At 42.4% G+C, this 17,739-nt stretch overlaps 1 protein-coding gene across 5 annotated transcripts in view; it reads left to right on the top strand.

Moving 5' to 3' along the window:
• The window catches only part of LOC136656006 (probable ATP-dependent RNA helicase DDX60), a 75,443-nt gene that overhangs the window by 9,885 nt on the left and 47,819 nt on the right, over window positions 1-17,739 (top strand). For 4 of the 5 annotated variants that reach the window (XR_010794691.1, XM_066632812.1, XM_066632815.1 and 1 more), the window contains 10 exons: window positions 1,106-1,222; window positions 2,325-2,456; window positions 5,536-5,688; window positions 7,135-7,276; window positions 8,448-8,603; window positions 10,630-10,738; window positions 12,553-12,653; window positions 14,932-15,092; window positions 15,252-15,507; window positions 16,986-17,152. Coding sequence is in view for 4 of the 5 variants with exons in the window: in XM_066632812.1 (XP_066488909.1) it covers window positions 1,106-1,222; window positions 2,325-2,456; window positions 5,536-5,688; window positions 7,135-7,276; window positions 8,448-8,603; window positions 10,630-10,738; window positions 12,553-12,653; window positions 14,932-15,092; window positions 15,252-15,507; window positions 16,986-17,152 (1,494 nt within the window). In the remaining variant the exon portion in view is untranslated. The remainder of the gene's footprint in view (window positions 1-1,105; window positions 1,223-2,324; window positions 2,457-5,535; window positions 5,689-7,134; window positions 7,277-8,447; window positions 8,604-10,629; window positions 10,739-12,552; window positions 12,654-14,931; window positions 15,093-15,251; window positions 15,508-16,985; window positions 17,153-17,739) is intronic. The other variant, XM_066632813.1, reaches the window with a different exon arrangement.

The following is a 17,739-nucleotide window of genomic DNA, read 5'->3' as shown; positions in this document are numbered from 1 at the left end:
GAGAAGTCTAGATGTTTTAAACATGAACTTCTTCAACTAATTTGAACATGTTGATGTGCCACCATTTAAACACACACCATTTAAACAAACACTGCAGTGTTTTTCAAAGTGTGGGTCGGGTTCAAATTCTGCCCGAAATCACCCCTTTCCAAAACAAATTTTTCCCAGAAGAAGCAGCCTTTCCAATCTTAATTACATATATGTATAATTCTGTCCTTATTACCAGTGTAGTTTATTGAATTGGGCTGAAACCCTGTGCATGTTTACTTATAACTAAAATCTACTTTTTTCAGTGAGACTTAGGGCCTGATCCAGTGGCCCATGTGCCAGCCCAGTGCCGGCATGCACTGTTGCAAATGTGCTGTAAGGCACACCTGTGACAGTCTGCGCCGGGCAGGCACCAGAGCTGGCACAGCGCGAGCCTGTGCTGAGCCAGCGCTGGACACAGGCCAATCATACACTGCCTGGCGCTCTATGCAAGTGCCAGGTGGTGGAGAGGTAAGTCAGGGCAGGGAGGGAGGCATTCTAAGCTGGTGGAGGGTGGAGTGACAGCAGGATGGGAGGGGTCAGAGATGGTGGCAGCCTATGCTGCCATATCCTATTTACTCTATGGGCCTGGAAGACCTGACACAGGTCTCCTTAAATCTGTGTCAGCTTGATAGTGGTCGCAAATCTGAGGAGACCCATCAAGGCCACCTTGGATTTATATAGGGTAAGGGAGCATAGGCTCCCTTACTATTAGTAGCCCCGGTGGTGCTTCCCAGCCCCTTGCGATGCAGCAGTGTCCATTTTGGCACTGCTGCAGCCCTGGGTGCTGGGAAGCATAGATTGGGCTGTTACTCCAAGGAAAATGTACGTAGGATTGCAGCTTGATTTAGGTACTACAGTACTTGTGCTGGAATCAGTTAATTTTTGCATCAGCACAGAGGCTCATAGGCTTGGGCTACTGGTTAACATGGGATCAGACAATATAACTGTTGTTGAATTCTTTCTCTTTTTCTGCGTGTATAGATTCAGAATAGTCATGAAAGTTAACAGTCCCTTGACAGGAATATATAATTTATGAGGACTTGAATAATATGATTTTGTGTTTGCTTCTTTTAAGTATGAAGCAGATATTGAGCTGTGTTTGAAAAGTTTATTGAAACCTTTGGAAGAGGCTGCTACACACGAATTACTTTCTCTTTTGAGATGTATATGTCTGGAAGCTGTGCAAAGAAAAGTAAGTGGTCTTTTCATAGCTTAACTCAGTGGTTCTCAACTGTGAGTTGTGACCCTCATTGGCTTGCAACCTGATTTTTGGTGGGTCATAAAACTGACAAGCTCATAGCTCACAAGGAAAATGTATTAAGCCCTATGGAAAGTAAAACTGAGCCACATGTGCCACTCATGTTTACTCATGAGTACTCATGAATAGGCAACCAGTTCTTGAAGGGCAGGCCAAGAGTAACACAATGCCACCAGAATGGTGGCAATTTGATGTACATATGTTCTCAAAATCTTTGGAGAAGGAAGTCCCCACCACTGACAAGGAAAATGTATTGAGCCCTATTGAAAGTGTAACTGAGCCACACATGTGTATTTACTCATGTGTAGGCAAACATACCTCAGCTCTTATGGATGGCCAGGTGAAGGGGAATGCAAGGCCACCAGAATTATCCTGATCTGATGAATGTGGAGCTCCACAAACCCATTGGAAGGAACCTACCACCACCATAGTAAAAAGGATAAAAATAGAGGCTTTAGTGGCTGGTAAAAGTGGAACTTTTTTTTAGTCTTGTAAAGCTAAGTGAGTCCTAACAGTGTTGTTATAAAAAGTGGGTCCCAGTGCTAAAAAGTTTGGGAAACAGTGGCTTAACTGTATTCCTTCTTGAGACATTTTCCAAAGCTGCTGAAGGTGTTGATTCTTGACCATTGTAGGTCACAGTTAAGAAGACTATTTAAAGAAACAATCAAGAAATAATCAAGGACAAGAAATATTAAGGGTGCGTGCAGGAATTCTTGATTTGAATGGAGAACCTGCTTAATAAGTGCACGTACTGCAAGTTGTTCAGTGGTATAATCTTCATGTTCAGATGGAGCACTGGAAAAACTTGTTCTGGGGTTTGTTTCAGAAGCTGGTCTTATAAAGCGGGGATTAGCAAGAACCGACTAAACAGGATGCAGTAGTTATTTTGAAAAAAAACTGTATTATCAAGCTACGAGGACATGGTTGTACTCATGAATAAATATTGGACATTTTAACCACTTTCCCTAGTTTTAAAGGAAGATACGTGTTTACTAATTTTGCTTTCTAAATTGTATTACATATACTAAAATGGCAGGTTCACCGGAAATATTTGTCAGTCCTGGACAAAAAGGAAGATAGCCGATACATTGTTTGTATTGTCTCATGTGCATTGGCACTGGAAATACACAACAAAGAATTACAAAGCCCAAGTGCTGCTATAAAACAGGTAAGACCTAATTAGCTACTACATCAAGTTTGCTTTTGCTTAATACAACACATTTGCAACAGCTGTTCTTTTGGGTACAGATATTTTGGGATGGTGGAGTCTGACAGATGTTTGGAGGACTATATATTTATTTACAAATTTATACCCCACTTTATCTCCCTAACAGGCATTCTATTTTCAGGTGACTCTTTTTTCCCTCTACTCAAGAATTTCAGTGGGGTCTGTGTGCATAGAGTCATACATACATACCTAAGACCTTTATTGACATAGATAAAGGAAATGTAATTAAAAAAACAACAACACAACAAACAAACAAAAAACAATAAAGTAAAACAATCATACTCATCCATTACCCCCACCCCCCCACTCACCATAAAATAACATAAGACCCAGAATTCAGTCCGGCCAATACCCCAGAGAAAGTTAGCGACCTTGTCGAGAGAGTCAGCTTCCAATATAGAAAGAAGAGACTGTAGCTTAATAAAATCCTCCCAATTCAGCATTTTATTCAGCAGTGGAGCCAGATAGTTCTTACGAAGGATGTCATGAAGCAGGCTGTAAAAAATATGTGTTCTAAAGTCTCCACACAATTCCTGTCACAGGAACATCTTCTCTCTGAGTGGGGAACTTCTCTCTGAGTACTAAACCTTCCCACTAGCAGAGCTGAAGAAAATGCATTACAGCTCGCAAGGGAGAATGCTCTGTGAGCACTGTAAGTGAATAAAAAAAAGAAGCCAGCTTCCCAAAACTTACTGGGATGTGCAAATAGAGAGGGGAGCATGTAGTGTTAGCTGCACAGAATAGCTCCTGATGCTCAATATCAAGCAATCTTTCCTTAATAGTTCTATAGGCCTCATTTAAACCAGCAGTTCTCAAACTCCCAGGGAGTTTGAGCCTCACAGTAAGTCCTTGCAGGGGAGGGGGGAGGCAGCGACATGATCATGTTGCTGTGAAGGGGTGCAGAGGCTTGACTGGACTTGCCAGGGCCTCCTGCAGCCTCCTGGGTGTGTGGGAGCCCCACGTCATCCTCCGCAGGGTCACCTGAAGCATGCCGACATTGAAAACATTGATTGCAACCCACTTCCAGATTGCGATTGTGAAACCGGAAGAGGGTCACGATTGATATTTTCAAAGTCAGTGTGCTTCACGGGGTCCTGCGGAGGCTGGCGTGGGGCTACCCACACCCCCAAGAGGCTCTGGTAAGTCCAGTCAAGCCCCTGCGCCCCTTCACAGCAACGCGATCCTGGTGATTGCGTCGCTGCCTCCTCCTTCCCCACCCCTTAGGGGGAAAGAGGCCAGGGCTCTCTGGCTTGGGTGTTGCAACGCCCTAGTTTGAGAACTTCTGATTTAAACCAATCATACCCAAGTGCAGACTTTCATATCAAACATACAGACTTTCATATCAAATATGGAGCTTGCCCTGTCCTTCAAGAGGTATCAAGTGAGGTGAAGGTTGCAGTACTTTGGAGAGCTCCAAGCACACAAGTTGCTGAGAAAGAAAGAGATCTTAAATATCTTTTCAATAAGACTGCCTCTGGCATAGTCCTTCTCCTTGTCTGGATAGGAGAGAGAGTTTAAAGGAGCAACTGTCTGACTTGAAGTTTTTCACTCCTCCTTTGCTCCAATTAATTCCTTCTTGCTTGTTGTAGGCTCTGAGATCCAGGCTTAAGGAAATTTGAGCATTGGCAGGGCTGTTTCCTTGAGAGGCTCTTGCTTAGTGGAAGTAGGCTCCAGGGCCTGCAGGCTCCAGCAGGCTCCCTCAGGCTGCAGTTTCTGGCACCAGGGTTCCCGTCTCTGGGGTCTCCTAACTGACAGCCCCAGGTCCAGGCTCCCCAGTTTTACAATTATGCCAGTAGCAAGCACTCCTTTTAGCAGCACTAGTTCTAGAACATTAACGCAGCACCACTAAATCATAGGATTCAGTGTTCCCTCTGTGTTTCACAAAAAGAGACCCAAACTAGAATCTGCAACTAGGATCGGAGTCCTGTGCAACTTTCCTCATGGCACTCCTCAGCTTGGTGATGATAATGACAACATCATTGAGTGCTCCAGAGTTGTCCCTGTGCAGTTCTGTTATGGCTCTGTGTGAACTCTGTAATCAGCAAGAAACCATTTGGAAACCTTTTCTACCAAATTTGAAATTCAAAGTGGTTTTCTTCCCTTCCCACACTGAAACTGGGGAAAAAAACCTTATTTCAGCCTTATCCAGGCTGGTGGATCATGTTACAAATTCCAGTGCCTTGGAGCACACATAGGTCTTCAGTAGTCATTGATCAGATATTGTCCAACATCAGTAGCCATTGATCAGATAGCTATTGATGGCCATTGATCAGATATTTGGGGCAGGAGGTCTGGTCTAGAGGGTAGAGCCTCCGTTACCCTGAAAATAACATCAGAAGGTTGCCAGTTCGAGAACACCGGTAGCTCCCTGAATGGCGAGACCTTGAAGCAGCTGACAAGCTGAGCCGAGTTATTCCATCTGCTCTGAGGGAAGAAGCGTCTTGGCTGCCCTCCACGTGGGAGCTGCTGTCAGCCTGTGTGGGAGGCACTGGAGGCCAGAAGTGAGATCAGACCTGGAAGATCTATCTGAAATGTTGTGTGGTTCTTGAAAGAGAAAACCATTTATGATTGTAAAAATCCCCTTGACGGATTTAGAAATGCCTGCCTATGTAAACCGCCTTGAATAAAGTCAGAAGAGTAATCCGATCCATCCGATCCGAGCCATTTAGTTATTTGATTTTTCTCTGTAAACTGCTTTGTGAACTTTTAGTTGAAAAGCGGTATATAAATACTGTTAATAATAATAATAATAATCACCAGAAAGGCGGTATATAAATACCGAGTTGTTGTTGTTGTTGTTGTTGTTATTATTATAATATTTGGCTGGTGATCAGATATTGTCCAACATTGATCAGATACTGTCCAACATGGTGTGTAAACACCAGAAGAAAAAGGGCATGCTTACATGTATGTTGTGCATAAAAATGCATAATTGGAAACTAAGCAAATTTCTTCCCAGAATAGCTTTGCTTAGTGTGTTTCACATACTATTCCTTTTTGTTTTTTTATTTGATCAAAGGAATCAATGTTAACATTGCAAGAAGCTGCAGACCTAATCCGGATGTATTGTCTCAGTGTGGCTTTTTTACATTACTTGCCTCTGTCACAACGAGCTCAGGTCAGACTCATTGGAAATGACTGGAATCCAGAAACCAGTGTGCTAATTCAGCAGGTAGGTAATTCAATAGAAGCTTGAAATAAATAAATTCTTCCTAAGCCAAATTGTGAATGTGAATCTCCATTGCACACATTGTGATGTCATAAGATTCCCAATAGCGTTTGAACAGCTCCCTAAACTTCAGTCCTTCAATCTCCTAAATCCTGGCCTTTTATCGTTTTTCCTTTCCTCTGGTTGTGGGGCAGCAGTGACTAGCAGGCCACCCTGGAGACCAATGTGCATGGTCTCCACCCTGTTTCCCAGAACAGGTTACAGCAGCATCCCAGTACAGGGAGCCTAGGAGCCCAGTCCTAAGCTTCCCCAGCATCCAGGAAGACATTGGTACCAAAATGGCTGTGACAGTATCCTGTGGGGCCAGGGAAGCTGCTGGAGGTGTCCTTGGGGTAAGGGGGTTCCCTTATCTCTTGTTGAGCCCTGGTGGCCCTGATAGTTCTGCTTGGATCTATGCCTGCTATTTGCAGCCACAGAACCAAGGAGACCCATGTCAGTCTCTGTGGCTAGGGTGGAGATACAGAATGTGGTGGTAGGGGGGTATGGGGAGGGAGTGGGCATAGGATGTAATGATCCGCACCTCATTCCACCCACTGCGAAAAGCCTCCCCACCTTCTCCCCATCCTGAAAAGCCTCCATGTCACCCAGTAGGGATCCTTACTGCTCCATGCTCCTCCTGGGTGTTCGGGTGGCATAGAGGCCCAGCACCAACAGGTACTGGGCTCTCTGTCCATGCTGTGGGCTCACCACTGGCAGCAAAGTGCCTTGTGGCACTTTTGCAGTGGCTGGTTCCTGGGCAGTGCAGGAGTGAACAATCAAGCTCAGGATCAGGCTGCCCGTTCAATTGTCTTCCAGGGAACCTGAGCCCACAGTGGCATATCAGTTCAGAACAAGGCTTTTATATTCCATGCAAGTGAAGGCTCAGAGGTTAACCAAACATGATTAGGGTAATCAGAGAATTGTACACCTAACTGTGAGTAAACCCCTGTGAATATAATCAAATATACTTTCAAATAAAAATGGCTTCTCTAAGTGACAAAAATAGATTAAGGCCTTCCAGGAGGAAAGAAATTTTTATTTAGGATTGTGCTGCAGGCCTCCAGTGCAGTTGATTTGTCTGCTGATTAAACTAGAGGTAGACCAGTTTTAAAACTGAAGCCACATATTGTACAGTTGTTCTTGTAAGTCTTTTTCCTGTATGTTTTGTCTACAACTTCTGTGTGTATTGTTTACTTTCAACCCAGGATAGCATCTTTATTGGTGGAGTTTTGCTGGTTAACCTAATTGGAACAAGGAAATGTGTATTTATTTAACATGCTCTAAAAAATTATTTGCAAACTTTTTTGTTGATCAAAAGTATATAAATATTGTCAATAGTAATACTTGTGTGTGTGTGTGTGTGTGTGTGTGTGTGTGTGTGTGTGTGTGTGTGTTTTTCCCTCTCTTCAGCATAAACTTTCTGAATTTCTTGTTCTGAACAACCTTAACTCTGAAATATTATTAAAGATGGATATGTCTTCCTTGCCTGATTTAAGCGATAATCTCTTGTGGAAGAACATTGCATACTATTATGAAGTAGAAAAAGGCCCAGGTACTTCATTCACGTTAGGTTTTTTGAATTATGGGATGTATAGGATAAGTTTTTGGATTTTTCAGAGTCTGAAGCATGGTAATAAACGATGGCCAGGCTGCAATGAATGGTGTGTTTTGCAGTAGTTTTAGAGGGCCTTGCTTGCACTGCCAGAACACGTACCTAATAGGATTGGGCCATTCATCTTCTAGCAGGAAATCATGGTGTCCAGTTATGGTTGAACTGACCGTATCTGAAAGGTAGCATGTCAAAATAAGATAATTTGTTAGAAATATATATTAAATAGATCTGAAAGTCAGTCTAGAGAATGAATCTCAAAAAAGACATAGTGGAAATGGAAAAGGTGCAAAAGAGAGCGACTAAGATGATTACGGGGCTGGGGCACCTTCCTTATGAGGAAAGGCTACGGCGTTTGGGCCTCTTCAGCCTAGAAAAGAGACGCCTGAGGGGGGACATGATTGAGACATACAAAATTATGCAGGGAATGGACAGAGCGGATAGGGAGATGCTCTTTACACTCTCACATAATACCAGAACCAGGGGACATCCACTAAAATTGAGTGTTGGGAGAGTTAGATCAGACAAAAGAAAATATTTCTTTACTCAGCGTGTGGTCGGTCTGTGGAACTCCTTGCACAGGATGTGGTGCTGGCATCTACCCTAGATGCCTTTAAAAGGGGATTGGACAAGTTTCTGGAGGAAAAATCCATTATGGGGTACAAGCCATGATGTGTACGCGCAACCTCCTGATTTTAGAAATGGGTTATGTCAGAATGCCAGATGCAAGGGAGGGCACCAGGATGAGGTCTCTTGTTATCTGGTGTGCTCCCTAGGGCATTTGGTGGGCCGCTGTGAGATACAGGAAGCTGGACTAGATGGGCCTATGGCCTGATCCAGTGGGGCTGTTCTTATGTTCTTATGTAATCATAAGTCTTAAATTAATTGCAAGTACAAATTACAGTGTAAACTCAAAATATTAAATATAGTATTTATTTTACACTCACACATGCACTTGTTAATTTTATTGGTCTATAATTAATGAATATTAATAAAAGGTATTTAAAAGGTAGCCATATATCAAAGTTACAATTATAATGCCTGTTTTGATTTTACATCTTTGACCTATGCTAAATCAAAAAATAATGTAAAATATTTATATTCATTTTTTTAGAGTTTGAATTGGATATTACATCAAATATTTGTAGAGATTATGAATATTTGTGGAATGGTATTTCAATGCTACTTAAAACAGTTGACATCGGAGCTTCTTTTCCTCTGAGGATAACTTCTAAATGTTTTCTCACAAAGACGTGCTCACCAAGAGAACGTAAGATTTCTCAGATATGTTACTATAGTCAATATCGTAATAAATATATATAGATATTTCATTCTATAGGTACAGGATGCAGTAATTAGTGCTCTATTCAGAAAGTCGGTCAGGATATACATAATCTAAGGGTTCAGTCGTATCCAATTTTCCAGTGCCAGTGCAGCTGTGCCAGTGGGGCGTGCACTGCATCTTGTGATGGGAGGCAGTCCCAGAGGCCTCCCTAAGGTATGGGAACATTTGTTCCTTTACCTTGGGGCTGCAAAGCAGCTACACCGCTGCTGGAAAATTGGATAGGATTGGGCCCTAAGGCTGCAGTCTCATACACTTTCTTGGAAGTAAGCCTCATTCAACACAATGGGACTTTTGAGTAGACATGCATAGGATTGGGCTCTCAGTCCCACAGTGCTGCTTCCTGTATTCATTACAGTGCTCTTCATCCTGGCTGTGATTGACAGGCACTGTAGTTAATGGAAGAAGTGTATTCTGGATTGCATACAACCAGTCAGCGTCAGTTTCATGCCTCCTTGTAAACAATGTCTCAGATAGTGCTGTTTCACACAGCACTAAACTTTTGGGGAACGTATTTCCTGTGCTATTGGAGGGAAGGTTGTACACAGAAGAAGCAGCCTTCTAAGCAAGCATCCTAACAGTCTAGCAAAGTACATGTTCAACTAGCATATTACCAATCTAGCAGCCAGACTGTCACTTTTAAAAGCTCAAATACTAGCATTTGATTGATTGGAGAGCAGATTTCAGTTCCCATTCTCTCTTGCTCCCTTGTCTGGTAATATCAGCCCTTGCTGCTTTATACGTCCTCCATTGTTAGAGCCAATTCCAACAATACTATAGTTATCACTTCTTAAACCTCAAATTGGGTTGGAAGTCTACACCAACATTTGCTCCATTGAACAGAGTTACTTCTGATAAAATCAACTTAAATTCTAGTACTTCATTTGAACCTCAAACTATATATACAGTGAGTGTATGTGTCATGGAGAGTACCACATATGTAGCTGAATTGGATCCAAAGAGTAGAACTAGACTGGATTTGCAACGTACTAAAGAAAAACTTGTGTAAGAGTGTGCCCAGCACTGGAATAGCAGCCCATTCCTAATTGAGTTTAATGATAGTGGAACAGTGGTTCTACTGGAGGAATAGAGGGTGGGAGGAATGGGGTGGGGAGGGGGGGAGCTGGAAGGCAGAATGGGGGAGGGAAGGGGTTATCCTGGTAGCACCAGTGGGTGACAGAATTCTACCCCTGTTCCTCTTCTCTCTTACTGTTCTTGGTTCTATGGCTCTTCATGGTATACTGAGAATTGCCTCAAGGTATGGAAACATTTATTCCCTTATTTTCAGGAGGATTCTGACTGCCTCTCTTCATAGGATGCAGCATGTAATCTGTTGGCACAGCTGCATCAATGGAGGAGGTTTTAGTTAGGATTGGGCTGCAAGTCAGCTCAGGAGCAGATTTCATTTGCAAAAGGTTGTACAGATTTTTGTAAAAGAAGAGCACCTTTTGGTTCAGTTTACAGTATTTTTTCACATGCACCACTAAGCCTTTCTGTGAGTCGTAGACACGTTCTATAGGCAGAAGAGCAACTCTAGATCTAGCAAATTGGACATACGCATCAGGTTACCAAGCAATAATTTGGATTTAGGATCATGATCTATTAGCTGTTTTTCCCGTTGTATTCCCCATGCACATTTTATACTGTCAATTATTGTTATCTGCTGGGGTTGGGTTTCTGGAAACCCAGTGGATACTGAATCATTGATCCTATGGGATCAAAGTGAAGGGTAGGTAACCTGGTCAGGAATGCTGTGGATAGCCAAGAACAGGAAGTGGATGGCACAAGGTAAGCTACACTCTTGTTCTCATGGATAAGTGAATTCACAAGAACAGATTACAGATAGCAAGGATTGACTTCTCTATATGCACAGGAATATTTTATCAGTTGTTTTCAGTGTGTCAAATTTATATTGTAGTCATCTCTAAAAAATAATTATTTTATTTTTGGGAAGAGAGTGTATGCAAAATGAAAGTTCAAAATCCACGACTTATTCCAATGGCATGCAGTGTTGTGGACGAATTTGCAGGAGATATTTTGAATGATGTGCCATTTTTGAGAAGGTATGCATTTTATTTTCTCTGATTTAAAAAAAGAGCATATAGGACAGGGGTGGCCAAATTTGCTTAACATAAGAGCCACATATGAGAAACTTCAGATACTTGAGAGCCACAAGAGAGATGTCTGAGAGCTGCAATATTGAAGAAGCATTTGAATTCTTAAATATATATATTCACCATGAACATTAAACTTACATTTTGATGCAGTGAACTCTGTTCCTGACAAATTATAAAGCTTGAAAATTTCTTATTTACCTTTTATGTTAATTGTGATGCAAAAAGGACCTCAGCCAACATATTTCCACGAACCGTGCATTATGTCAAAGAGTTGCATGTGGGTCACGAGTCATGGTTTGGCCACCCTTGATTTAGGATAAGATCGTTCTGTACCATGCTTCTGATTCACCAAATGAGTGATTCAGAAGCAGGGATTTGTGATGCATTCTTTTCCTTAGGCTTTGGAACAATACATTACTATGATCTCACATTTCCAAATCCCAGAATTAACTTCCTCACTTCAATGCATCATTAAAAGTGGGTGATTTTCAGGAGGCAAGTGACTATCAGGGTACTTAATTCATCCCCTGTTCACTTCTTTTCCTTGAAACTGCTCACTCAGATGCTTTTCCAGATATATATTTATTAAGGAATCTCCTGGAATCCAGGCTAGGCAAATTCTGTATCAGTGTCAATGTAAAAGTAGGAGGGGAAAACGCTTAAGCATCTGTCTGCCCACTGCTTCTCCTCTACAAATCATGTGTGCCTCCTGCTGCTTTGCAGCTGAGAACCAGCACCCAGGGTTGGAAAATACAAATTGATCTGGTAAATTGTATCCCCGACTTTAAGTGCTAGGTGTTTCTATTTTTGTAGCTTATTCAGTATGAGAAGACTTCACAGTTAGCAATAGATATATGATATACAGGTTGGACCTTGGTATCCGTGGGGTATCCTGGGCCCCCCCATGGATACTTAACTCACAGATACTAAGATCTATGGGGGCCCCACTAAGGACCTCTGGATGCAAAGTGCCTTTTGTTTGTGTCTGGAGGTGTTCTGAGGCACAGGGAGGCTGCGTGAGGCACTTCTGGTTTCTTGGCAAATCTTGCTCTTCAGAAGGCTTCCCAGAGGCCTCTAAGAGGCACTTCTGGTTTGCCGACGCAGCTGGAAGGCACTTTCCGTCACATCCGGAAGTCCTCTGTGGGCCTTCCAGATGCGGGTGTAGAATCTGCATTGGGTCAGATTCATGGGTTCTGAATCCGTGGATGAGAAGGACTCAGTGTACATACATACACACAAACCACCTATATACATGTCTTCATATTGGCACCTTTTTCCTCTGTGAGAAAGCTGCTGTTGCTGGAAATCATGTTATGTGTCTGAGATATTTAGAAATGAGTATGCATTCAATAACCTGTTGTGATCATTTTCTAGAGTAGTAGATGCCAGCATAGAACCCAAGACATTTCTGTCCTTGACTCACAAGTTTCTCAGTATTCCCTTCCCAGAAAACTAACACCTAAATGGGGCAACATTTTCAGTGATGTTGTTTTCAAGTACAATCAAGTCAAGTAATTGTTGGAATGTTGCAAATGTTTCGCATGGAGGTAAACTTCATGCAAAAAGCAGTGTTCAGTTTGAAGTACAACTATGCTCTTGTCCAAATTTCCCAAGTGAGATGTACACAATCACAACTGTACGTTAATCCATGTATGTTTTTATTTGTAGATGATACACCTATATTAAATAGGTTCAAAAAAGTATTGTTTTAATAATTTAAACATAGATATTTCAATCTTTGTACACTTGTGTTTTTAAAGAGATGATCCTGCTGTTACATCACTAAAAAAATGGAACACAGTTAATGATCATCATTGTTGGTTTTCAAGAAGATCCCTAAGTGATGACTATCTTGGGACAGGTAATATATAAACATTCTCGGCTTGATCAGGAGGCTGTACATTTCGGCATGTCAACTCTTGGATGAACAGGTTGCCCGATACTTTTTAATAAAGGGAAGAGATGCATATAAAGGCAGGAAATATGTAAGCTCCAGCTGGCAGGAAAGTCAATGTGCACATCTGAGCTTCTACATCCATAAACAGTCCATAACTTGACTAGCTGTAATTTGCATAATCCCTCCCTGCCTAATCCCCTGCATGAACTGTGTTTATCACTCCATGGGGGAGCTTCCCATTCATGCCAAAGATTGGCCTGACTTTTGCTCTCACAGCCGCTTCCAGGGTCTTTTGTGCCCAGATTTCCAGGCATATGCGGTTGGCCAGCACAAAGTCGGGGGCAATCTGCCAAAGAGGCCCTGGGGCAGAATGGTAAGCTCCATCCACACTGGGGACGGTTTTATCAGCATGCAGCTGTCTCCACTTTGGAGACTGCTGGTATAGTCCTATGCCAAGGTAGCACCAGTGTTCCCGTTATGGCGGTATGTCTGAGTAATGACCATCATATTCTAAACCCATTTAACAGAAAGGGAGAGGATGAAACTACAGCCTAAACAACTTCACGGAAGTTCAGCCTTTCCAGTAACTGCCAGCATCCATGGAAATACCAACACCATCCACCAGTCATGGGGTGGTGGCCCATTGATAGCCCCACATTGTTCAGATGTGCAAGGAACCAGTCACTGACACCCCACTGTACACAAATCACTGAATACCCCACATGCAACTTGCATGACACGAATGCTCCCATTGCAGGAGGCACAGGCAGCAAGGGGGCAAAAGCAGAGAGTAACTAAGAATCTCCCAGCCTTCAAGTTTGAGTGCATTTATGCCAATCATCGAAAGGCACACTTTCAAGAAATATCTGTTTTACTGTAGCAGACTGTGGAAAAGAAGATAGTGCCTGTGGAAGAAGGCTGGTCTGTAGCCTCAGCCTGCAAACCTCCTCAGAGGAAAGGTTTGAATCTCTGTTGGGGAGTATCAACTGTAAAGGATTCTGGAAGGAACTAGGACAAACCACCAGGGGAGCCACAACAGCAATCTAGCCAGAGTGCTAGTATCATGTCACACAGAGACTTACAGTCCAATCCTATGCATACCTACTTGGAAGTAAGTTCCATTGAGTTCAATGATACCTACTCCCAGGTAAATGTGTATAGGATTGCAGCCCTCAGCTAGGAATGAGGCAAGAAGGCTGTCAGGCCAGTGATAGGACTTGTTATAACTAATACTGCACTCATCTTTGGCATACCTGACCAGAAATGCCTATGACACAGACAAAAGAAGCGGAGATAGGTCTTGAAACCTGTCGTCTCCACCTTTTCCTCCCAAGATTGGGAACTCCACCTACATGATACTCACAAAGCTCACTAACGTACCAGTCCAGATGCAAGGTAGTAAGTTGCAATCTGTTTATTGGGCTCAATAACAGACATGGGGAAAGGGATTAAATTCACCCTTATTCTTCTGCCTTAGCTCTTGACTTCTGTGCCTAAAATTTTAGGTGGAAACCCTGCACATATAATACTGTCCAGCTTAGAGCCTTGCTGAATACTTCAGTCCCCAAATGACCTGTTAGGGGTCTATGGGCCCAATCCTATCTAACTTTCCTGCACCGGTGCAACCACAATGCAGCCTTAAGATAACACAGGCCAACACACATTTTGCTTCCTTAAACGTTACACCAATTCCTGGGTATATTTGGGGTGCTGATTCCAAAAATGGCATCCGTTTTACCCTATCACATCTAGTTTTGGAGACATGGCATAGCTTCTTTAGTGAATGGTTCAAGCAGCTTCCTCATGAGGAAGCCTACACCATGCCAGGATATAAATTCTATAAACAAACAGATACATATATAGATTGCAAGAGGGGGGAGTATAAGCTTGCAATCCTATATATGCTTACCTGGGAGTAAATTCCATTAAACTTGATGGGTTTTTTTTAGTAGACACAAAGGATTGTGTTATTAATAGAGGTATCCCCCCCCCCAGTAAGATAGGATTACAGCCTAAGTCTCACTGAATACTATGGACTTACTTCTGAGTAAAAATAAATAACACCATTTTCAAATGCCTGTAGCTATTGGAATCTGAAAGATATGTCCGCAGAGCAGGGAAAACTAGTTCATAACAACTGAAATGTGATGTGTAATTGTCAATTACATCAAATGTAGGAAAGGTGAAAAGCTAAGAGAAATTGAGTTATTTATGCCTGATAATACCTTTGTATGTTTCAAAGGAGCAGCTGGAGATGTATGGGCTCTACAAAATGAACTATTAGATCAAACATCTGAATGTATTTACGGAGAGTCACTGGAAGATAAAAGTTCAACAGCTATTGGTACTAAGTTGGATAATTCAAAACAGACTTCTGTTGTCAAGAAGAGCAAAAATAAGCATGTAAGATGTGTATGTTGTCTCAAACACATCTATTTAATTTTCATACATGTGTATTACCAATAATAAAAATGTTGCTTACAATAATTTATCATATGGATCTATTAATCTCCATTAACCTATTTCAGATTTCATCTTCTTGTGTTACCCTTTTGTTCACAGAAGAAAAAAGCAGAAATTATTGTTGAGAAAAACCAGAAGCAAAAGAGAGCTGAAGAGATACGAAAAAAAGAAGAGAGTCAGTGGAATGATGCTGCTATGTCAATTGAAAGAGAAATGAAAGAAAATTTCAAATCTGGACTTACCAGTCTAGATAGGATTGTGAAAACATTTCAAGATACTTCTGTGAAACTTACCATTGAAATGACTGGGCTAAATGCTTGCTTTGAGAAGTGGAAGGAACTCTGCAAAGATAAAAGTAGGTGGTTATACAGCACATTTTTGCAAGGGAGATCAACAAACTCACCATCTCTATCAGGAACAGCTCACATGCAACATAGATCTAGTCCTTGGTAACTGTTTAGCTCTCAGTGACCTGAATAATATTGAAAAGATGTTCAAGAATTTTGCTGAGAGGTTGCAAAAAGTGAACCAATGTGTATCCATGTCATATAAATACATATAATTATTTAACTCAGTGGGTCTCACACATTTAGCACTGGGACCCACTTTTTAGAATGGAAATCTATCAGGACCCACCGGAAGTGATGTCGTGACCGGAAATGGCATCATCAAGCAGGAAAAATTTTTATGATCGCAGGCTGCAATCCTACCCACACTTACCCAGTAGTAAATCCCATTTACTATTATTGTTAGTATACATAGTAGTTTGTTAAAAGTACAGGTCTGTAACATTTCCCCAAATGCAGTCACGTACCATGGTAGCATCAAGCTTAATGTATTAAAAATAAAATATTGAAATGAATGGAGACCCACCTGAAATGGGCTTGTGACCCATCTAGTGGGTCTCAACCCCCTGTTCGAGAAACTGTGGTATAATTAATTCACTTGCATAATGGAAAGATAGAGATCGCTGCCATTGTCAGAGAGTAAATGTATTCCTCACTCAATCATTGACTTCATACCATCTGAACACATATGCTTCTTTCTTAAGAAGCCAGTACTCCTTAAAGAATCTAACTGTCCTTAATGTTCCAGCCTCCAGCTTGGTATCTGAAGAATACAGTGGCCAGAATAAGTTGATCATCCCTGATATATTACCAAACCCTCCCCCCCCCCCACATCTCAGTCTTAACTAATTTCCTGCATAGCGATGCAGTGATGTTGGTGCGAGGTACGCTGCATCCCGTGTAGGGAATTTTGGCAGCTGAAGTTCTGCTTGGTGTAAGGGAACATTGGTCCCTGTGCCCTGGGGTATGCCCCAGTAGCCTCAGTGCATCATTTGAACCTGCTCATGCTAATAACTGGCGCAAGTCTGTGTTGATCTGTGTTGGTGAATAAAACCTGGGAATGGTGTGCAGGCACCACCAATCCGAGCCGCTCCTGGCCCAACTCTACCCCATCCCTGTTGCCACCCTCTCTCTCCCTATTCCAGCTCTCCCCCCACTCATGCACCTGCTTTACCTGCTCTGGCAAGCATCCCTGCATGCATTGGTGCCAGCAGAAGGCTCAGCCCTTCCCACCAGGGCTGCTAGACGAAGTGTTGTTGCAAAGTGCTTTACAGCACTTCTACAACAGTGTGCACTGGTGGAACTGACATTCTGCTGGCACAGGGTGAGTATAGGATTGGGCCAACATGCTCCATTTTGAGACACTCATGAAGTGTGTCTTAACCTGGATGTACCTGCTCTAAACAAAATCAAATAAACAAGAGCATGTTTATAATTTATAAGTGAATTTGGTTATTATAAGTGAAGTGTGTATTTTCTTTTCAAGGCAAAACTGAGAAAGATTTAAATTTAGCAGCTGAAGTAATGAGAAAAATTCACTCACTAATTACCAACTATCAGGATTTACTGAAGGAGGCTGATTACCAACAGGTTGTCACATGTCTTCGCTATCTTGGATTTAACAATCTGATTGCTGCTTCAGAACACACCAAGGTAATATATATTAATATCTTTATACAAATGTCTGAATATTTTGTTTTCAAAAGTGGATAGGTGCCTAGTGTGTTCTAAGCTTCAGCCTTTGAAACAGGAGCAAGGAGAAGAGAGTGGAAGTTTGATCCACACATATGATAGCATGTGAATATTAAACTGCAGTCGTGTGCCACATAACGGCGGGGATCAGGACTGCGATTCCTGTCATCAAGCGGAGCTTCACGCAATGTGGACCCTCAGCAGGGAAGGGGATGCTCTGCTCCCCTCCCCTCTGGAGGGTCATCTGAGCCTCCCAGAGGCAGCACACGTTGAGCGTTGCCTCTGCAAGGCTCAGACTGAGGGAAATCACGTCTCCTGCGCGACTTCTGGTTTCATAGAGCAAACCAAAAATCATGCAAGATATGCGATTTTCCTCACTCTTAACCTTGCAGAGGCAGAACTCGGATGTGCGTTGCCTCTGGGAGGCTCAGATAACCCTCGTATTCGGAGGGTGGGGGTGTACGCCCCCCGACGACCACGTGTTCACAAGTGGTAGTTGGATATGCGATCCCGAATGTTGCTAAAGGGCGCACACCTGTACTTTAGAA

The sequence above is a fragment of the Tiliqua scincoides genome, chromosome 6, assembly GCF_035046505.1.
Source record: "Tiliqua scincoides isolate rTilSci1 chromosome 6, rTilSci1.hap2, whole genome shotgun sequence".
In the NCBI taxonomy this organism is placed as follows: Eukaryota; Metazoa; Chordata; class Lepidosauria; order Squamata; family Scincidae; genus Tiliqua; species Tiliqua scincoides.
Note: the sequence above shows the minus strand (reverse complement) of the source record. Positions and strands in the feature narration are given on the sequence as shown.